Source organism: Bombina bombina, chromosome 3 (assembly GCF_027579735.1).
Source record: "Bombina bombina isolate aBomBom1 chromosome 3, aBomBom1.pri, whole genome shotgun sequence".
Classification (NCBI taxonomy): Eukaryota; Metazoa; Chordata; class Amphibia; order Anura; family Bombinatoridae; genus Bombina; species Bombina bombina.
The window spans coordinates 474,777,092-474,800,811 of NC_069501.1; the positions used below are offsets into that span (position 1 = coordinate 474,777,092).

The following is a 23,720-nucleotide window of genomic DNA, read 5'->3' on the forward strand; positions in this document are numbered from 1 at the left end:
ACCTTTCGCAGGCCAGATTGGACGATTGTAACAACAGATGCCAGCCTTCTAGGTTGGGGTGCAGTCTGGAACTCCCTGAAGGCTCAGGGATCGTGGACTCAGGAGGAGAAACTCCTCCCAATAAATATTCTGGAGTTAAGAGCAATATTCAATGCTCTTCTAGCTTGGCCTCAGTTAGCAACACTGAGGTTCATCAGATTTCAGTCGGACAACATCACGACTGTGGCTTACATCAACCATCAAGTGGGAACCAGGAGTTCCCTAGCAATGTTAGAAGTCTCAAAGATAATTCGCTGGGCAGAGTCTCACTCTTGCCACCTGTCAGCGATCCACATCCCAGGCGTAGAGAACTGGGAGGCGGATTTTCTAAATCGTCAGACTTTTCATCCGGGAGAGTGGGAACTCCATCTGGAGGTGTTTGCTCAACTGGTCCATCGTTGGGGCAAACCAGAACTGGATCTCATTGCGTCTCGCCAGAACGCCAAGCTTCCTTGTTACGGATCCAGGTCCAGGGACCCGGGAGCAACGCTGATAGATGCTCTAGCAGCTCCTTGGTTCTTCAACCTGGCCTATGTGTTTCCACCGTTTCCTCTGCCCCCTCTACTAATTGCCAAAATCAAACAGGAGAGAGCATTGGTGATTCTGATAGCGCCTGCGTGGCCACGCAGGACCTGGTATGCAGACCTAGTGGACATGTCATCTCTTCCACCATGGACTCTGCCTCTGAGGCAGGACCTTCTAATACAAGGTCCTTTCAATCATCCAAATCTACTTTCTCTGAGACTGACTGCATGGAGATTGAACGCTTGATTCTATCAAGGCGTGGCTTCTCTGAGTCAGTCATTGATACCTTAATACAGGCTCGGAAGCCTGTCACCAGGAAAATCTACCATAAGATATGGCGTAAATATCTTTATTGGTGTGAATCCAAGAGTTACTCATGGAGTAAGGTTAGGATTCCTAGGATATTGTCCTTTCTCCAAGAGGGTTTGGACAAAGGCTTTTCAGCTAGTTCTTTAAAAGGACAGATCTCTGCTCTATCTATTCTTTTGCACAAGCGTCTGGCAGAAGTTCCAGACGTCCAGGCATTTTGTCAGGCTTTGGTTAGGATTAAGCCTGTGTTTAAAACTGTTGCTCCCCCGTGGAGCTTAAACTTGGTTCTTAAAGTTCTTCATGGAGTTCCGTTTGAACCCCTTAATTCCATTGATATTAAACTTTTATCTTGGAAAGTTCTGTTTTTGATGGCTATTTCATCGGCTCGAAGAGTCTCTGAGTTATCTGCCTTACATTGTGATTCTCCTTATCTGACTTTTCATTCAGACAAGGTAGTTCTGCGTACCAAACCTGGGTTTTTACCTAAGGTGGTTTCTAACAGGAATATCAATCAAGAGATTGTTGTTCCATCATTCAAAGAAGGAACGTCTTTTGCATAATCTGGACGTAGTCCGTGCCTTCTTTACTTACAGGCTACTAAAGATTTTCGTCAAACATCTGCCCTGTTTGTCGTTTACTCTGGACAGAGGAGAGGTCAAAAAGCTTCGGCAACCTCTCTCTCCTTTTGGCTTCGGAGCATAATATGCCTATGAGACTGCTGGACAGCAGCCCCCTGAAAGGATTACAGCTCATTCTACTAGAGCTGTGGCTTCCACCTGGGCCTTTAAAATTGAGGCCTCTGTTGAACAGATTTGCATGGATGCGACTTGGTCTTCGCTTCACACCTTTTCAAAATTTTACAAATTTGACACTTTTGCTTCTTCGGAGGCTGTTTTTGGGAGAAAGGTTCTACAGGCAGTGGTTCCTTCCGTTTAAGTTCCTGCCTTGTCCCTCCCATCATCCGTGTACTTTAGCTTTGGTATTGGTATCCCACAAGTAATGGATGATCCGTGGACTGGATACACTTAACAAGAGAAAACATAATTTATGCTTACCTGATAAATTTATTTCTCTTGTAGTGTTTCCAGTCCACGGCCCGCCCTGTCCTTTTTAAGGCAGGTCTAAATTTTAATTAAACTACAGTAACCACTGCACCCTATGGTTTCTCCTTTCTCGTCTTGTTTCGGTCGAATGACTGGATATGGCAGTGAGGGGAGGAGCTATATAGCAGCTCTGCTGTGGGTGATCCTCTTGCAACTTCCTGTTGGGAAGGAGAATATCCCACAAGTAATGGATGATCCGTGGACTGGATACACTACAAGAGAAATAAATTTATCAGGTAAGCATAAATTATGTTTTGTAGGAACCAGAATATGAGTCAAACTATACAGTGTTTAAATTATTTTAATATGCTATACTCTTTACAAAGCAAACCAAATTGTAACTTATAACTAACCTTATTCACAATTGAATTTCATTCAATAACACAATGAGATTCCAAGATATTAGCCACTAACATTCAGACTGGTACAATTTCATCAGTGCTTAGTTAAACAATAGGACTATATACTCTTATTAAAACATCAGAAATTATATATATTATTTGTGCAAACAACCAACTCCTATGTCTAAGCTGAAATACATTCTTAATTACCTACAGTTAAGACAAATTCTAAGATGTATGTATCTGTATTTTTGCCAGGTTAAATTACTTGGCATACAAAAGACAAACTTAACACCCTAAAGGACTATAAACACAGTTTAAAATACTGAGTGCCCCTTTAAATCTATTAACTACAATTTGACTATGGTCTTACCAATTATCTTTGTTTAAAATATTAAAAATTAGAACAATCATACATCACCAATTAGAGCCAATTTGTAGTTGTCTTTTCCAAATATCTTTAGATCATCTCATTTGAAGGAAAGTTATCGCATAGATCAAGGGGAGTTTTCAGTTTCTTGCTTGAAATGATTGTGTCCCCAAGAGAATGGCCGCCAGTTATCAATCACTAGTGACAAGCAGATCACCAAAAAAAACCCTCCTGTCTTGCATTTAGCTATTCCTTATATAATCATTGATGATCTTTTTCGTTCACGCCCACGGTGCTTGTCCCTTCTCATTGGATTAGTTTGGGGAACACTACCTCATTGGCTCTGTATGTGTGTCCTAATAGAAAATTTATTTGGCTGTTAAACCATTCCAATTCCCTAGGGGGTAGCAGACAACCAACAAATACATCTCACCATCCAACATTTTCAGCAATTTAATACATTCTTATAAAGTGATTATTTATCATACCATAACTTTTTGCATCAATCACTTACAACCTGAATTCCAGACAGGATAGCATCATGTTAATTTTTGATTACCCCAATACCAAACACTGTATGTTTTTAACATTATATTATATCAAAGTAATTTATACTGCTAACTGATTAGCTTAAAATTCATTTAAAAATAGCATTTGGTTATTTCTTCCTTTCATTCATATAAAAACCACAGCATAGTTCATATTCAGTACTGCACTGCATCCCAACATGAATATAATATATTTCATATTTCTAATAAATCCTGAATGCATGAATCTTGTCTATGCAGATCTGAAATAAAATAGTGTTATTAAAGGGACACTAAACCCAATTTTTTTCCTTTTGTGATTCAGATAGAGCAGAAATTTTAAACAACTTTATAATTTACTCCTATTAAAAAATTTTCTTTGTTCTCTTGCTATCTTTATTTGCAAAAGCAGGAATGTAAACTTAAGAGTCGGCCCATTTTTGGTTCAGTACCTGAGTAGCTCTTGCTGATTAGCAGCTAAATTTAGCAGACAAATCAGCAAGCGCTAACCAGGTTCTGAACCAAAAATAGGCCGGGTCTTAAGTTTACATTTCTGCTTTTTCAAATAAAGATAGCAAGAGAATGAAGAAAAATTGATAATAGGAATAAATTAGAAAGTTGCTTAAAATTGCATTCTCAATCTGAATCACAAAAGAAAAAAATTGGGTTTAATATCCCTTTAATTGTTATGTTAAAATATAAAATATCCACGTCTGTTTTTATGACTAAGGACATTCTGCATTCCTGTAAAATAAAAGGAAAAATTGTCAAACATGTATAAATCTATTTGCAGCATTTATCTAAAATGTTACTATTAATCATTGCTTTTTAGGTCCACAAATATCCATATTCATATGAAACCCAGCATTTATACATTCATTATACAGATATTCATCCAGATATCCCATTACATCAGTTGTTCCTATAATTTTCATTAGATTTCTGGAAAACAGAGAGAATAGAAAAATGTGTTTATCTTTAAGTCAACTGGGTCAGTATTTGTATATTTGACACAGCAGGCACTAATTTGCATTGCCATGTGAATGGTTGCTTTCCCACAAAATATGTCACCTATGCCAGACTACTTGGCTACTTTGTAAGGAGTAGGACATTTTATCACACATTTCCAGGTAGTGACCATATGGTCTTTTGAAGTGACTCTTCTAAGATTACTTTGAAGACAATTTCTTTGTTCTCCCCGAGATAGCCATGCAAGTTATTTATTTGATGAGTGAGAGAGGGGGCTGGTTTACATACAGTGTCCATTTTGGGTCCCATAAACAAAATGAATTATTTGGTGTACACAGACATATTATTTATAAGTATACATGTGTATATAATTTGATGATATTCTTATACCCTGACAATATATATACATATACACACACACACGTGTTTGTCACACCCATTTTTAACAGGTACATACAATCCAGCCCAATGCCATAAGATCTCCATAGGCAAACTTGGGTAGTACTGAGGAGCTCAGTGACTTTAAACGTGCATCATAGGATGCCATCTTTGCAGAAGTTATTTTGTGAAATTTCTACCAGTCACAAAGTGGTAGACCACCCAAACTCAGAGTGGGGCCACCGAGTGCTGAAGCACATGGCTTGTAAAAATCACCTATTGTCTGTTGCATCATTCACTACAGAATTCCAAACGGCCTTTTTAAGTAACATGAGCACAAGAACTGTGCATGAGGAGCTTCATGAAATGAGTTTCCATGGCCGAACAGCTGTACACAAGCATGACATCAACAAGCACAATGCCAAGCATCAGCTGGATTGGTGTAAAGCAAGCTGCCACTGGGCTCTGGAGCAGTGGAAACCATTCTCTAGAGTCATGCTTCACTATCTGGCAGTCTGATTTAAGAATGTTCGCTCATGTAATGCATAGTGCTCACTCTTTAGGTTGGTGATGGAGGGATAATGGTATGAGGCTTTTCAGTTTTTGAGCTAGGCCCCTTATTCCAGTGAAGGATCATCTTAATGCTGAAGGATAGAAGACATTTTAGACAATTGGGTGCTTCCAGCTTTGTGGCAAAAGTTTGGGGAAGGCCCTTTCCTGTTCCTGCATGACTGTGACCATGAAGACATGGTTTGTCAAGTCTAACGTGAAGGAACTTGAGTTGCCTGCACAGAGCCCTGACTTCAACCCCACTGAACACCTTTGGGATAAAGTTGAACACCAATTGAGAACCAGACCATCTTGACCAGCATCAGTGGCTGACCTAAAAAACGCTCTTTTGGCTTAATGGTTACAATTTTCCAGAGGCGGACTCCAACATCCTTGTGGAAAGCCTTTCCAGAAGAGTTGCAGCTGTTATAGCTGCAAATGGGAGTCAACTCCATATTAATGCTCATGGCTTTGCGAAGGGGAGTCCATCAAGCTCGTATAGGTGTAATAGTGAGTCAGTAAATAAGTTGTTAGTCTAGAAAGACAAAATACTACTCAATGTTGAAGATTGGAAAAAAGCTAAATATTTACTTGTCCATGGCATTTCTTACTTGTCCAGGTCTAGTGTAGTTTTCCATCCCTTTATGTATGTGGTATGTGTATATTAATAAAAAAAAAGAAATATATATATATATATATATATATATATATATATATATATATATATATAGATAGATAGATAGAGAGAGTTTAAAGAAAGAAGAGGCACTCACATGACTTATTTAACATTATTTTTATTAGTAATTCATTATATATATATTATTATATATATATATATATATATATATATATATATATATATATATATATATATATATATATATATATATATATTAATATAACACACAGAAAAAGTCCAGCACTCACTCACTCACAAGCTCTCAACTAAGATAAAAAGCAGCAATGGAAGAGTTAGTTACCGCATCTGGCCAAATGGGAAAAGCCCACCTCGTCAAGGTCTCTTCCAAAAAACCTGGGTCCCTAAACAGCCACACAATGCAGGCTCACAATCAAGCAACTGTGGAAAAAAAAGCAACTGTGAAAAAATGGGCCTTGCACCCAAGCCTGTCTGGGGTTAACTGCCTGTGGCTCTTGTGACAGTGCAGTCTCAGTGCTGGTTTGCACCCAGGGCTGTGCATGTTGCAGGGTCATAGGATGTATACCCGGGCCGGCCTGAGAGTGCTGACCCCACCCGTGTTTTGTATATGTTTGGGGAGATTACATAAGCCTGTGCACCCTCCATTTTTTCACAGTTGTTTGATTGTGAACCTGCATTGTGTGGCTGTTTAGGGACCTAGGTTTTTTGGAAGAGACCTTGACAAGGTACCTGGGCTTTTCCCATTTGGCCAGATGCGGTAACTAACTCTTCCATTGCTGCTTTTTATCTTAGTTGAGAGCTTGTGAGTGAGTGCTGGACTTTTTCTGTGTGTTATATTAATGTATTATTTTTTTTAAATTTTCCCTGTTTGGGCCTTGCACCCAGGCCTGTCTGGGCTTAACTGCCTGTGGCTCTTATGACAGTGCAGCTTCCTGAGAGTGCTGGTTTGCACCCAGGGCTGTGCATGTTGCAGGGTCATAGGATGTGTATATATATATATATATATATATATATATATATATATATATATATATATGTGTATGTGTGTATGTATATATATATATATATATATATATATATATATATATATATATACACCTCTATGTCGTTGGGAAACGCTGTGTTTCTGTTGTAATCGATACTGATTGTCTTGAGAAAGGCTACTTGCATAGCCGAATCGTCAACTTACACATTGTTCCATGCTGAATATATGAAGTAAAGATTTTTTTCTACTGTGAGTGCCCTTTCTACATATGATTTGAGGAGTCACCCAGGCACTGGATGAGCTACAGCTAAAGGGCTGAGTGCATGGAAAGTGCTTATATATATATATATATATATATATATATATATATATATATATATATATATATATATATATATATATGGTCAGTTCATCCATGATTATGTTTCTTTGTGAGAGAGCTGAGGTTTATTGTCAAAATGTTGTCAGAGCATAGAAATATTTGCATGCCATAAATGCTCCAACATCAATTTAAGTGATGGCGTTTTTTTCATCTTTGTAAAGGATCCCTATTGTAACCAGAAGCATTTCAATATGTTGCATGTGTTTAGTTGCTGGATAATTGCAACATGTTGCCTCTGCTTACATTCTAGCGGCAGTCTGTGGAATTCTGTTCTTTTTGTAAAAAATGCAACATAAAAAAATCAAGACTGGCACAGATATTTGTTTCGCATTTATTTACGAATAACAAATGCACGTGACTACATTTTAGTATATTAGTCAAATGAGGTGACAAAGGCTTTTGAAGAGCGATTTAATTTGGCAGATCAGCTGGTGACTCAGGCCTAAAAGGACATTAAACTCATTTATTTCCCCATAAAATATTTCTGCTGTTGTGTAGCAGCTGCTTCTAAGCAGCACTCTGAAAAACTGCTTTAAGCTTGATAAACACATTTATATGTGTCCCTAACTGGTCGCAGTAAAGGAGCTAAGATAAACATATAAAAAAAAGGCTGTTTAAAGGTTATGACCCCGAACTACTGTAAAAATCAATATGACAGTTTAAATGTTTTTAACGGCGGAATGAAGAAGCTGAGTTTCACCAACCAACACCTGCGAGGTGTGAAAAGAGGACAAGGGCTTTGAGAAGAGCTGCTGGCAAAGAAGGAAAAACAATTAGTTGGTAGTTATCATGCAAATTTAGTGGTGCCCAGCGGTTTAATGGGACAGATAAAAACATACCAATGCAACTGTGATAGTTTTGCATATATTTAAGGACCATTAAACTAAAAAAAAAGAAAGCCTTTGAAACTTCAATATTTGAAATGCTAAAATCATTTTACTTCTATTGGAATTTGAAAGTCACAGGAAGTGCATGTTTGTGCGTTGAATAGATGGGTTGTTAAAGGGGCAGTAAAGTCAAAATTACACTTTCATGATTCAAATAGAGCTTGTAATTTTAAGCAACTTACCAATTTACTTCTATTATCTAATTTACTCTGTTCTTTTGGTATCCTTTGTTGAAAAGCATAACTAGGTAACTGCTGGATCAGTAGTACACTACTGGGAGCTAGTTGCTAATTGGTGGCTGCACGTATATGCTTCTTGTCCTTTGGTGCACCTGATGTCTTCAGCTAGTTCCTAGTAGTCCATTGTTGCTCTTTCAACAAAGGATACTAAGACAATTAAAAGGGACACTTAAACTTTCATGATTCATATAGAGCAGGCAATTTTAAACAACTTTCCAATTTACTCGCATTAACAATGTACACAGTCTTTTTTTATGTTCATACTTTTTGAATCACCAGCTCCTACTGAGCATGTGCAAAAATGCACAGAATATACGTACTGTATATATATTTGTGGTTGGATGATGGCTGTCAAATGATACAGGGGGAAGGGAATATTTTAAAGGAACCTAAATAAGAAAAGTTGTTTAAAATCATTTCCTCTATCTGAATCATGAAAGAAACATTTAGGATTTCATGTCTCTAATTTTTTTTTTTTTTATGAAAACTCTCTCGGCTCTTTTGGTGGATACTAAGTTGCCCCACAAGCATAAAAAGTTTCTTTCTAATGACACAATGAGTCCACGGATCATCTAATTACTATTGGGAATATCACTCCTGCCCAGCAGGAGGCGGCAAAGAGCACCACAGCATAGCTGTTAAATATAACCTCCCTTCCCTCTAACCCCAGTCATTCTCTTTATCTACGTTAGAGCAAGGAAGTGGTAAAGTTAGGTGTTAGTAAAAGATTCTTCAAGCAAGATTTTATTGTTTTTTAAGTAGTGCAAGATTGTGCTGCTTTGTTCTAGGGTATAGCCGTAGTCCATATCAGTCTCTTCAGTAGAGCAGTGGTGGCTTTTCAGCAATGGGAACTTGTGGAACATAATTATTACTGTGCCTCCCATATACTGATGCTGCCCTATTTCTAAAGCCTTAATAAGATTATTCAGTCTTTGTTTTTTTCCACAGGTCCATGTGAGGGATCTTGCCTCTCAAACCTAGTGAGCTGCCTTGCTGCTGGGCAGATGTGTAAAGGTAAGTGCTGATTTTTTATTTTCTGGGGATACGTTCATAATAAAAGATGGCACTTTAAAATACATTTATATAATGGGACAGATTATAATAATTCTCTTGAGACTTGGAGAATAATTATTTAGGGCAGTAATAGCAGGCACTGGGGACGAGGAGCAGGCTCAGAGGTGGTGTTTTAACTTGCGTATCATTTAAACGGCATACTATGGTTAAAAGACCTGAGGGAAGTTTTTTTCTAGTAACGCCCACGATGGGTGGGGCTAACGGAAGTGCAAAAATTTGTTGCGCACTTTCCCCTCATAGTTCCGGTGTTCAGTGACACAAAACACTTTGTCTTCATTTTGACAGTATTTGCAGACTTCATCTCCACAATAAATAGATTGAGTCAGGATCATCTAACAGCCTATAATCTCCGGTGTTAGGCAGGTAAGCACCTCAGCAAAGCTAAACTGAGGTGTAAAGGTGTCCGGAGCATTTAATTGCTACTTATGTAATTTAATTTTATTGCTAAAAAATAAAGCAGTTTATTTTAAAATATTAAAAGGAACAGTAATTTTTTTTTTTGTGAGGTATTTTTTAATAAAATATCAAAATCTACTTATTCAGTGGTTTTGGGGTGAATAAAGTTGGACCAAGAGGCCCTGCAAGATGTTACATGTTCTTTATGTTTTGAGACTAATGTTGAACCACCAATCCCTTTCTGTTCCTCATGTATTGAGAGAACTTTACATTATAGGAAAATACTTTGTTCTGAGCCAACATTGTCCAGGGCGGATGCTGTTCAGGAGCCTTCTGACAATGTTCAAAATATGCCGCCGCTTTCTCCTCAAGTGTCCCAAAACTTGGCGTCCATACAGCCAGTGCCCTGCGTTTCCTCCATTACTCTGTCTGGAGTTACTTTGCAAGACATCGCTTCTCTCATGTCCTCTGCGGTTTCTGATGCGTTGTCTGCTTTTCCCATGCTGCAGGGAAAGCTCAAGAGGAAAAGTAAACAATCAGCATGTGAGGTTACTGACACAGCTGTTGCTATTTCAAATGCACCCTCCCAGAAGCCTGAGGAGGAGGATATTTCGGTAGCATCTGAAGATGAAATCTCAGACTGTGTAATTCCTCCTGCTTATACTGAAGTTGTATCCTTCAGGTTTAAGCTAGAACACCTCTGTTTGTTACTTAAGGAGGTTTTAGCTACCCTGGACGACTCCGACACTACCGTCGTAGTCAATCCTAAGAAGTCTAGTAAACTAAACAAGTATTTTGATGTGCCCTCCATGGTGGGGGTATTTCCTGTACCAGGACTACAGAAATCATTGCTAAAGAATGGGAGAGACCGGGTATCCCTTTTTCTCCATCCCCCATATTTAAAAAGATGTTTCCTATAGAAGATTCTATCAAGGAATCTTGGCAGATGGTACCCAAGGTGGAAGGGGCAATTTCCACATTAGCCAAGAGAACTACTATTCCAATAGAGGATAGTTGTTCCTTTAAGGATCATATGGACAAAATGTTAGAGGGGTTACTCAAGAAGATGTATTTACACCAGGGTTTACAATGGCAACCCACATTTGTATCGCTACGGTCACTAGTGCGGCCGCATATTGGTTTGATGCACTGTCTGAATCTATTCGGACAGACACTCCCCTCGAAGAAATCCAGGATAGGATTAAGGCCCTTAAGTTGGCCAACTCCTTTATTACAGATGCTTCCCTTCAGGTTATTAAATTGGGAGATAAGATTTCAGGTTTTGCCATTCTGGCTCGCAGAACTTTATGGTTAAAATCTTAGTCTGCGGATGTGTCTTCTAAGTCTAAACTTTTAGCGATTCCTTACAAGGGAAAGACCTTGTTTGGTCCTGGTTTGACGGAAATAATTTCTGATATTACAGGAGGAAAGGGACACTTCCTCCCTCAGGATAAGAGAAATAAACAAAAAGGACGTCGGAGTAATTTTCATTCCTTTCGAAATTTCAAGGGCAATCCTTCCACTCCCTCCTCCAAGCAGGATCAGTCCAAGCCTTCCTGGAGGCCCAATCAGTCTTGGAACAAGGGAAAGCAATCCAAGAAGCCTGCTATTGAATTAAAGACAGCATGAAGGGCCTGCCCCCGATCCTTGACTGGATTTTGTAGGGGCAGACTTTCATTCTTCACTCAGGCTTGGGTTAGAGATGTGCAGGATCCCTGGGCGGTGGACATCGTGTCCCAGGGATACAAGCTAGAGTTCAAGACCTTTCCTCCCAGGGGCAGATTTCTGCTTTCAAATTTATCTGTAGACCAGACAAAAAAAGAGGTGTTCTTACACGGTGTACGGGACCTCTCCGACCTGGGAGTGATAGTTCCTGTCCCAATGCAGGAAAGGGGTCTGGGGTTCTATTCCAATCTGTTTGTGGTTCCCAAAAAAGAGGGAACCTTCAGACCAATTTTAGATCTCAAGAGTCTAAACAAATTTCTCAGTGCCGTCCTTCAAGATGGAAACTATTCGTTCCATTCTTCCTTTGGTCCAGGATGGTCAATTTATGACTACCGTGGATTTAAAGGACCCATACCTGCATGTTCCCATCCACAGGGACCATCACAAGTTTCTAAGGTTTGCATTTCTAGACAAACACTTCCAATTCGTGGCTCTTCCATTTGGTCTTGTCACAGCTCCCAGAATTTTCTCAAAGGTTCTGGGATCCCTGCTGGCGGTGCTCCGATTGCAGGGCATTGCTGTAGCACCTTATCTGGACGACATTCTGGTTCAGACGCCTTCCTTTCAACAAGCAAGATCACACACACAAATGTTATTAACTTTCCTGTAGTCTCATGGATGGAAGGTGAATTTGGAAAAGAGTTCCTTAGTTCCAAATACAAGGGTATTTTTCTTGGGAACCATAATAGATTCCTTATCAATGAAAATTTTTCTGACAGATGTCAGGAAATCAAAGATTTTTGATTCTTCCTAGCTCTTCTGTTCTTTCCTTAGCCATCAGTGGCTCAGTGCATAGAGGTAATCGGGTTGATGGTAGCGGCAATGGACATCATCCTGTTCACCCGTTTCCACCTCAGACCTCTGCAGTTAAGCATGCTCTGTCTTCGACTCTTCGTGATTACAGTTGGAGCAGGAGACAAGGGATTCTCTACTTTGGTGGTTGTCTCAGGATCATCTCTCCCAGGGGACCTGCTTTCGCAGACCCTCTTGGGTGATTGTGACAACAGATGCCAGCCTTCTGGGATGGGGAGCAGTCTGGGACTCTCTAAAGGCTCAGGGAACATGGACTCAGTCGGAGTTCCAGTCGGACAATATAACCTCAGTGGCTTAAATCAACCATCAGGGAGGAACTCGGAGTTCCTTGGCCATGACAGAGGTAGCCAAGATCATTCTGTGGACGGAGACCCACAATTGCTTTCTGTCGGCGATCCACATTCCAGGAGTGGACAACTGGGAGGCGGACTTCCTGTGCAGGTTAGACCTTTCACCCGGGGGAGTGGGAGCTCCATCCGGAGGGGTTTTCCAGCCTGATTCTCAAGTGGGGTCAGCCGGAATTTGATCTCATGGCATCTCGGCAGAATGCCAAACTTCCGAGGTACGGGTCAAGTTCAAGGGACCCTCAGGCTGTACTGATAGACGCTTTGGCAGTACCTTCGAATTTCAGTCTCTCATACCTATTTCCTCCGTTCGCTCTTCTACCTCGGGTCATTGCTCGAATCAAGCAGGAGAAGGCATCAGTGATCCTTTGCACTGGCGTGGCCTCGCAGGATTTGGTATGCAGACCTGGTGGACATGTCATCTCTTCCACCTTGGAGACTTCCGTTGAGGAAGGGCCTTCTACTTCAAGGGCCCTTCCTTCATCCAAATCTAGTTTCTCTGAAACTGACTGCTTGGAGATTGAACACTTAATTTTATCAAAGCGTGGATTTTCGGAATCGGTCATTGAGACTATGATTCAGGCTCGGAAGCCTGTGACTAGAAAGATTTACCATAAGATCTGTATCTCTATTGGTGTGAATCCAAGGGCTATTCTTGGAGTAGAGTTAGAATTCCTAGAATCCTGTCCTTTCTTCAAGAAGTTTTGGAAAAGGGTTTATCGGCAAGTTCCCTAAAGAGTCAAATATTTGCCTTGTCTATTTTGTTACATAAACGTTTGGCAGGTGTCCCAGACGTGCAATCGTTTTGTCAGGATCAGGCCTGTGTTCAAACCAGTTACTCCTCCCTGGAGTCTTAATTTAATTCTCAAGGTTCTTCAAGGTGCTCTGTTTGAGCCTATGCATTTCTTAGATATTAAGTTGTTATCTTGGAAAGTTTTGTTTCTTGTTGCTATTTCATCTGCTTGTAGAGTGTCAGAGCTCTCTGCATTACAGTATGAGTCTCCTTACCTTATTTTTCATTCAGATAAGGTGGTTTTACGTACTAAATTAGGGTTTCTCCCTAAAGTAATTTCAGACCGAATCAGGCGATTGTTGTTCCTTCCTTGTGTCCTAATCCTTCTCAGAAGGAACGGCTTCTGCACAATCTGCACCTGGTACGTGCCTTAAAATTCTATTTACAGGCAATTATGGATTTTCGGCAGTCTTCTGCTCTGTTTGTGATATTCTCTGGGAAACGTAATGGACAGAAATCTACGGCTACTTCTCTTTCTTTGTGGCTGAAGAGTATCATTCGTTTTGCCTATGAAACTGTTGGACAGCTGACTCCTGAGAGAGTTATGGCTCATTCTACGAGGGCTGTTTCCTCTTCCTGGGCATTCAAAAATGAAGCTTCTATTGAACAGATTTGCAAGGCTGCAACTTGGTCCTCTCTTCACACTTTTTCAAAGTTCTATAAATTTGACACTTTTTCCACAGTTGAGGCCTCTTTTGGGAGAAAGGTTCTTCAAGCAGTGGTGCCTTCCGTTTAGGTTCCCTGTCTTGTCCCTCCCTTATCTATGTACTCTAGCTATGGTATTGATTCCCAATGGTAATTAGATGATCCGTGGACTCATTGTGTCATTAGAAAGAAAACAAAATTTATGCTTACCTGATAAATTTCTTTCTTTCTTGACACGATAAGTCCACGGCCCGCCCTGTTTCTTAGACAGGTTGTTGGTATGTTATAAACTTCAGACAACTCTGCACCTTGTTGCTTCCTTTCTCTATTTTGCTTCGGTCGAATGACTGGGGTTACAGGGAAGGGAGGTGATATTTAACAGCTTTGCTGTGGTGCTCTTTGCCGCCTCTTGCTAGGCAGGAGTGATATTCCCAATAGTAATTAGATGATCCGTGGACTCATTGCGTCAAGAAATAAATACATTTATCAGGTAAGCATAAATTTTGTTTTTGTTTATTTAAGCACAAGAGCATTTGTTAAAAAAATAAATAAATCTTTCAAGCTTTCAGACATTTCTGTATTGAGCCAAGTTTTCTTTGTGTTGGTTCTATTCAGCGAAACAAACACTTATTCTTAGCCATTCAATTTAAATCATTATTACTATGTTACATTGTTTGTGGAGAACATACATTTTAAATCTGATAATTACAGCGGGGCAATAAAACATAAAAAACAAGATGGTAGTAATATAAAATGCAACCCGTTTTCATATTTAATTCTCCATTTTGTGCAATGTTTCTCTCCCATTTAGTGGCCTCTTACACTGACAGTTCAGATGATGAAATGTCTCCACGAGACAAGCAGCAAACTACATCCAAAGGCAGCACTGATTTTTGTGTGAAGAATATTAAACGGGCTGAGTTTGGCCGTCGGGAGATTGAAATTGCAGAACAAGGTAACAATGAAATTAATTGGGAAAAAAAAAGTCAAAATAAGAACACCAATTTAGGGCTCATTAAACACCATTCTATCTTGTGTCTCTAGAAATGACAGCGCTGATATCCTTGAGAAAACGAGCACAGGGGGAGAAGCCACTAGCAGGAGCGAAGATCGTTGGCTGCACACACATCACAGCACAAACAGGGGTCAGTGCATGGCATTTTAAAGGGACATACTACTGTAAACTTTCCCCCCTTTAATATGTTCTCAATTATCCATTTTACTTGCTAGAGTGTATGAAACTATTTATAATTATCTCCTTTACCTTTATTTTGTTGTTTGAAATGGCTGATTTTGAATGTTGAATCCTCTATAATGAAAATTTCTGTACTAGTTGTAGAAAAATAATAGAAACAAGAGACAGCAGGGCAGTAATAATCAACATACCGCTTTGGGGGGGGGGGGGAGCAGGAGAGAAAAAGAGAGACCAGCACAGTTGAAAGAGATGTTCATGATGAAACTTTGAATACAGTGAATTCGTACCAACTGCTTTCCTGAGTACATTGTACCTTTAATTGGATGAACAGCCCTGTCTGTTTGTTAATTAAAGACACAAAAGTATTTAATTGTTGCATCTAAAAGAGAACATTTTATAATGTATTGTTTTGTTTTTATGCTTGTCAATGTCCACCAGCAATATTAAATCTTTTTATTGCTTACATAGGATCCTATTCTATTTAAGCAATAAAAATATTTTTCTTTGGGTTGGGGTCTACACCTTTTCTTTGTATTTTTGGATATTTTTTGAGCTTAGCAGATGCTCATTGTAGTAATCCTACACAGGACTGTGCTGGTTGTTCATAATTTTATCACTGTCCACCAACAAAGCAGTGGGAAATTTCTTATCACTTGATGAACGATCAACTGAAATGTTATCAAACATCTCCCTAACTTGAATTTTGTATTTCATACTCTTCAAGATAAGCAGTGTTAATCTCCTGCTTTCTATCTAGAGATACTAAGATATACAAACATTGGGCTGAGTAGCTTTTACTGCACTAGTGGACTATTTTATAAACCTGTACAGGATCTGAGAGGTGACCGTCTTTTTAGTCAATAATTCTCTCATATCTATATATACGTTTTTTAAATGTACACAGATATAATTGGCTTTTTTGCTTCTCATTGTAAAGGGGTTTTTGAACTCACGTTCATAACTCATTAAGCTTTGCGTCACCAATCTTTTCCAATATTTGGTTAGTGGATGTTTCTAGCAAATAAGAGAGGCGGGCACGGAGGTAAATGCCCATTCGATTTATTAGCATAAACACCAAAGCATAAAAACAACAATCCAAAGGGTAGGAGATACGGTCTTACGCGTTTCGGCTAAGCATTGCCTTACTCATAGACCTGTGGATGTTTCTGCCATTAACATCTATAGATGCATGAGGTGTCTAATACGTAATGTCTAACACTAAGACGTGAACTGCTATAAACATAGAAAACAATCATTAAAACCACAACTCTTTAGAAACATGCTTCCAAATTTGTTTATATAAATGTTTGTGATTGTAAAATACTCCCATGTTCATTTTGCTATGGTAAAGTAGCCGCAATGGATAGAACTAAAGATCTTTCCTGGCACTGAGAACTCTGGGACGCTCTAGAGTAGTTTTCAGATTTTTTTGTAATAACTTTTTTTACCTACACAGCGGCCCAGCATGCAGCATTCCCTCTGTTGCCCCTGTGAGTTGTGTGTTGCCATTTCAAAGCTTACCAGTTTGTCTCGTTTTTATTATTCTATATATATTTTAACAAGTTTTTTTTTTCCATATGAGTCTATTATATGCACCAATTAGTGCACCTATATATGCACCAAGTATTGAACGGTTACGACATAGAGGCTGCTCTATAGATTGTAACAGAGAGTCACTTGCAACTCTGTTGGCGCAAATTTTCGAGTTGCACAATCTAAACCTATATCTTATATATTGCTGCTCAGATGCCTGTTTTTGATTTACAAACTTTACTTTCTCGTGTTAAGTGTATCCAGTCCACGGATCATCCATTACTTGTGGGATATTCTCCTTCCCAACAGGAAGTTGCAAGAGGATCACCCACAGCAGAGCTGCTATATAGCTCCTCCCCTCACTGCCATATCCAGTCATTCTCTTGCAACTCTCAACTAAGATGGAGGTCGTAAGAGGACTGTGGTGTTTTATACTTAGTTTATTTCTTCAATCAAAAGTTTGTTATTTTTAAATGGTACCGGAGTGTACTGTTTATCTCAGGCAGTATTTAGAAGAAGAATCTGCCTGCGTTTTCTATGATCTTAGCAGAAGTAACTAAGATCCTTTGCTGTTCTCACATATTCTGAGGAGTGAGGTAACTTCAGAGGGGGAATAGCGTGCAGGTTTTCCTGTAATAAGGTATGTGCAGTTAAAATATTTTTCTAGGGATGGAATTTGCTAGAAAATGCTGCTGATACTGAAGTAATGTAAGTAAAGCCTTAAATGCAGTGATAGCGACTGGTATCAGGCTTATTAATAGAGATACATACTCTTATAAAAGTGTATTTTAAAACGTTTGCTGGCATGTTTAATCGTTTTTTTACATATGTTTGGTGATAAAACTTATTGGGGCCTAGTTTTTTCCACATGGCTGGCTTGAATTTTGCCTAGAAACAGTTCCCTGAGGCTTCCCACTGTTGTAATATGAGTGGGAGGGGCCTATTTTGACGTTTTTTTGCACAGCAAAAATTACAGACACAGACATCCAGCTTCTTCCTGCATGATCCAGGACTTCTCTGAAGGGCTCAAAAGGCTTCAAAAGTCGTATTGAGGGAGGTAAAAAGCCACAGTAGAGCTGTGGCAGTTGTTGTGACTGTTTAAAAAACGTTTTTGTTATTCCGTTTTTGGTATTAAGAGGTTAATCATCCATTTGCAAGTGGGTGCAATACTCTGCTAACTTATTACATACACTGTAAAAATTTCGTTAGTGTAACTGCATTTTTTCACTGTTATTTCAAAATTTGGGAAAATTTGTGTTTCTTAAAGGCGCAGTAACGTTTTTTATATTGCTTGTAAACTTGTTTTAAAGTGTTTTCCAAGCTTGCTAGTATCATTGCTAGTCTGTTTAAACATGTCTGACACAGAGGAACCTACTTGTTCATTATGTTTGAAAGCCATGGTGGAGCCCCATAGGAGAATGTGTACTAAATGTATTGATTTCACCTTAAACAGTAAAGATCAGTCTTTATCTATAAAAGAATTATCACCAGAGGGTTCTGTCGAGGGGGAAGTTATGCCGACTAACTCTCCCCACGTGTCAGACCCTTCGCCTCCCGCTCAGGGGACGCACGCTAATATGGCGCCAATTACATCAGGGATGCCCATAGCGATTACCTTGCAGGACATGGCTGCAATCATGAATAATACCCTGTCAGAGGTATTATCTAGATTGCCTGAATAAGGAGGCAAGCGCGATAGCTCTGGGGTTAGGAGAGATACAGAGCGCGCAAATGCTGTAAGAGCCATGTCTGATACTGCGTCACAGTATGCAGAACATGAGGACGGAGAGCTTCAGTCTGTGGGTGACATCTCTGACTCGGGGAAACCTGATTCAGAGATTTCTAATTTTAAATTTAAGCTTGAGAACCTCTGTGTATTGCTTGGAGGTATTGGCTGCTCTGAATGACTGTAACAGAGTTGCAATTCCAGAGAAATTGTGTAGGCTGGATAGATACTATGCGGTGCCGGTGTTTACTGACGTTTTTCCTATACCTAAAAGGCTTACAGAAATTATTAGCAAGGAGTGGGATAGACCCGGTGTGCCCTTTTCCCCACCTCCTATATTTAGAAAAATGTTTCCAATAGACGCCACTACACGGGACTTATGGCAGACAGTCCCTAAGGTGGAGGGAGCAGTTTCTACTTTAGAAAAGCGTACCACTATCCCGGTTGAGGACAGTTGTGCTTTTTCAGATCCAATGGATAAAAAATTGGAGGGTTACCTTAAGAAAATGTTTATTCAACAAGGTTTTATTTTACAGCCCCTTGCATGCATTGCGCCTGTCACTGCTGCGGCGGCATTCTAGTTTGAGGCCCTGGAAGAGGCCATCCAGAAAACTCCATTGAATGAAATTATTGACAAGCTTAGAACGCTTAAGCTAGCTAACTCATTTGTTTCTGATGCCATTGTTCATTTGACTAAAATAACGGCTAAGAATTCCGGATTCGCCATCCAGGCGCGTAGGGCGCTATGGCTTAAATCCTGGTCAGCTGACGTGACTTCAAAGTCTAAATTACTCAACATTCCTTTCAAGGGGCAGACCTTATTCGGGCCTGGCTTGAAGGAAATTATTGCTGACATTACTGGAGGCAAGGGTCATACCCTTCCTCAGGACAGGGCCAAATCAAAGGCCAAACAGTCTAATTTTCGTGCCTTTCGAAATTTCAAGGCAGGAGCAGCATCAACTTCCTCCGCTTCAAAACAAGAGGGAACTGTTGCTTATTCCAGACAGGCCTGGAAACCTAACCAGTCCTGGAACAAGGGCAAGCAGGCCAGGAAGCCCGCTGCTGCCCCCAAGACAGCATGAAGGAACGGCCCCCTATCCGGAAACGGATCTAGTGGGGGGCAGACTTTCTCTCTTCGCCCAGGCGTGGGCAAGAGATGTTCAGGATCCCTGGACGTTGGAGATCATATCTCAGGGATATCTTCTGGACTTCAAAGGTTATCCTCCACAAGGGAGATTTCATCTTTCAAGGTTATCAGCAAACCAGATAAAGAAAGAGGCATTCCTAAGCTGTGTGCAAGACCTCCTAGTAATGGGAGTGATCCATCCAGTTCCGCGGACGGAACAAGGACAGGGATTTTATTCAAATCTGTTTGTGGTTCCCAAGAAAGAGGGAACCTTCCGACCAATTTTGGATCTAAAGATCTTAAACAAATTCCTCCGAGTTCCATCTTTCAAAATGGAAACTATTCGGACCATCCTACCCATGATCCAAGAGGGTCAGTACATGACCACAGTGGACTTAAAGGATGCCTACCTTCACATACCGATTCACAAAGATCATCATCGGTTCCTAAGGTTTGCCTTTCTAGACAGGCATTACCAATTTGTAGCTCTTCCCTTCGGGTTGGCCACTGCCCCGAGAATTTTAACAAAGGTTCTGGGCTCACTTCTGGTGGTTCTAAGACCGCGAGGCATAGCGGTGGCTCCGTATCTAGATGACATCCTGATACAGGCGTCAAGCTTTCAAATTGCCAAGTGTCATACAGAGATAGTTCTGGCATTTCTGAGGTCGCATGGGTGGAAAGTGAACGTGTAAAAGAGTTCTCTATCACCACTGACAAGAGTCTCCTTCCTAGGGACTCTTATAGATTCTGTAGAGATGAAAATTTACCTGACGGAGTCCAGGTTATCAAAACTTCTAAATGCTTGCCGTGTCCTTCATTCCATTCCACGCCCGTCAGTGGCTCAGTGCATGGAAGTAATCGGCTTAATGGTAGCGGCAATGGACATAGTGCCATTTGCGCGCCTGCATCTCAGACCGCTGCAATTATGCATGCTAAGTCAGTGGAATGGGGATTACTCAGATTTGTCCCCTCTACTAAATCTGGATCAAGAGACCAGAGATTCTCTTCTCTGGTGGCTTTCTCGGGTCCATCTGTCCAAGGGTATGACCTTTCGCAGGCCAGATTGGATGATTGTAACAACAGATGCCAGCCTTCTAGGTTGGGGCGCAGTCTGGAACTCCCTGAAGGCTCAGGGATCGTGGACTCAGGAGGAGAAACTCCTCCCAATAAATATTCTGGAGTTAAGAGCAATATTCAATGCTCTTCTAGCTTGGCCTCAGTTAGCAACACTGAGGTTCATCAGATTTCAGTCGGACAACATCACGACTGTGGCTTACATCAACCATCAAGGAGGAACCAGGAGTTCCCTAGCGATGTTAGAAGTCTCAAAGATAATTCGCTGGGCAGAGTCTCACTCTTGCCACCTGTCAGCAATCCACATCACAGGCGTAGAGAACTGGGAGGCGGATTTTCTAAGTCGTCAGACTTTTCATCCGGGGGAGTGGGAACTCCATCCAGAGGTGTTTGCTCAACTGGTCCATCGTTGGGGCAAACTAGAACTGGATCTCATGGCGTCTCGCCAGAACGCCAAGCTTCCTTGTTACGGATCCAGGTCCAGGGACCCGGGAGCAACGCTGATAGATGTTCTAGCAGCTCCTTGGTTCTTCAACTTGGCCTATGTGTTTCCACTGTATCCTCTGCTCCCTCGACTGATTGCCAAAATCAAACAGGAGAGAGCATCGGTGATTCTGATAGCGCCTGCGTGGCCACGCAGGACCTGGTATGCAGACTTGTCATCTCTTCCACCATGGACTCTGCCTCTGAGGCAGGACCTTCTAATACAAGGTCCTTTCAATCATACAAATCTAATTTGTCTGAGACTGACTGCATGGAGATTGAACGCTTGATTCTATCAAGGCGTGGCTTCTCCGAGTCAGTCATTGATACCTTAATACAAGCTCGGAAGCCTGTCACCAGGAAAATCTACCATAAGATATGGCGTAAATATCTTTATTGGTGTGAATCCAAGAGTTACTCATGGAGTAAGGTTAGGATTCCTACGATATTGTCCTTTCTCCAAGAGGGTTTGGACAAAGGCTTATCAGCTAGTTCTTTAAAAGGACAGATCTCTGCTCTGTCTATTCTTTTACACAAGCGTCTGGCAGAAGTTCCAGACGTCCAGGCATTTTGTCAGGCTTTGGTTAGGATTAAGCCTGTGTTTAAAACTGTTGCTCCCCCGTGGATCTTAAACTTGGTTCTTAAAGTTCTTCAGGGAGTTCCGTTTGAACCCCTTCATTCCATTGATATTAAACTTTTATCTTGGAAAGTTCTGTTTTTGATGGCTATTTCCTCGGCTCGAAGAGTCTCTGAGTTATCTGCCTTACATTGTGATTCTCCTTATCTGATTTTTCATTCAGACAAGGTAGTTCTGCGTACCAAACCTGGGTTTTTACCTAAGGTGGTTTCTAACAGGAATATCAATCAAGAGATTGTTGTTCCATCATTGTGTCCTAATCCTTCTTCAAAGAAGGAACGTCTTTTGCATAATCTGGATGTAGTCCGTGCCTTGAAGTTTTACTTACAGGCTACTAAAGATTTTCGTCAAACATCTGCCCTGTTTGTCGTTTACTCTGGACAGAGGAGAGGTCAAAAAGCTTCGACAACCTCTCTCTCCTTTTGGCTTTGGAGCATAATACGCTTAGCCTATGAGACTGCTGGACAGCAGCCCCCTGAAAGGATTACAGCTCATTCTACTAGAGCTGTGGCTTCCACCTGGGCCTTTAAAAATGAGGCCTCTGTTGAACAGATTTGCAAGGCTGCGACTTGGTCTTCGCTTCACACCTTTTCAAAATTTTACAAATTTGACACTTTTGCTTCTTCGGAGGCTGTTTTTGGGAGAAAGGTTCTACAGGCAGTGGTTCCTTCCGCTTAATCCTGCCTTGTCCCTCCCATCATCCGTGTACTTTAGCTTTGGTATTGGTATCCCACAAGTAATGGATGTGGACTGGATACACTTAACAAGAGAAAACATAATTTATGCTTACCTGATAAATTTATTTCTCTTGTAGTGTATCCAGTCCACGGCCCGCCCTGTCCTTTTAAATTTTAATTAAACTACAGTCACCACTGCACCCTATGGTTTCACCTTTCTCGTCTTGTTTCGGTCGAATGACTGGATATGGCAGTGAGGGGAGGAGCTATATAGCAGCTCTGCTGTGGGTGATCCTCTTGCAACTTCCTGTTGGGAAGGAGAATATCCCACAAGTAATGGATGATCCATGGACTGGATACACTACAAGAGAAATAAATTTATCAGGTAAGCATAAATTATGTTTTTGTAATGGTTAGGGCTGCAACTAACGATCATTTTCATAATCGATTAATCGGCCGATTATTTTTTTCGACTGATCGAATACAAAAAAAAGAGAGACGCTCAAAAGGTGTTGAGGTGCTTGAGATGCATAAGTAGGGTTTTGCTAATTTCACCAAGGTGGAATATTTATCTTTGTTAAAGGGACATTAAACCCATTTGATTTTCTTTCAAGGTTTAGAAAGAGAATGCAATTTTAAACAATTTTCTAATTTACTACTATTATCTAATTTGCTTAATTCTCTTGATATGCTTTGCTGAAAGAATATCTAGATAGACTCAGTAGCTGCTGATTGGTGGCTGCACATAGATGCCTTGTGTGATTGGCGCACCCATGTGCATTGCTATGTGCATGATATCTAAAGAATGAAGCAAATTAAATAATAGAAGTAAATTGGAATGTTGTTAAAATTGTATTATCTACCTGAATCATAAAAGAAAGTGTTTGAGTTTAGTGTCCCTTTAACTTCCCACCAATACAAGGGGCCTCTTAAAAAAGTAAGCCTGGACTTCATTCTAACATAAAAAATATCTTGAATATCTATATGCAATGGTAAATAACCAGCTATAAAGGTTAGGGATAAAATATCTAGTCTGCTATTAAAATAACCGATCTATGCTTATAGAGGTTGAATCTGTTAATATTATAATTAATTAAAAGTCAAAAGTGCTAATGACTATATATCAATATCAGGACAAAGCCTTACACATTTATCTATACAGTACATATAATCAGCAATAGCAAGTGATCCGCTAATAATTGTGCAAACAGATAATAG

The 23,720-nt window shown here is 40.3% G+C and overlaps 1 protein-coding gene across 5 annotated transcripts in view; it reads left to right on the top strand.

Annotated features, from left to right (window-relative positions):
- The window catches only part of AHCYL1 (adenosylhomocysteinase like 1), a 249,319-nt gene that overhangs the window by 71,410 nt on the left and 154,189 nt on the right, over nt 1-23,720 (top strand). For all 5 annotated transcript variants that reach the window (XR_008401357.1, XM_053706782.1, XM_053706784.1 and 2 more), the window contains exons 3-4: nt 14,863-15,006; nt 15,096-15,196. Coding sequence is in view for 4 of the 5 variants with exons in the window: in XM_053706782.1 (XP_053562757.1) it covers nt 14,863-15,006; nt 15,096-15,196 (245 nt within the window). In the remaining variant the exon portion in view is untranslated. The remainder of the gene's footprint in view (nt 1-14,862; nt 15,007-15,095; nt 15,197-23,720) is intronic.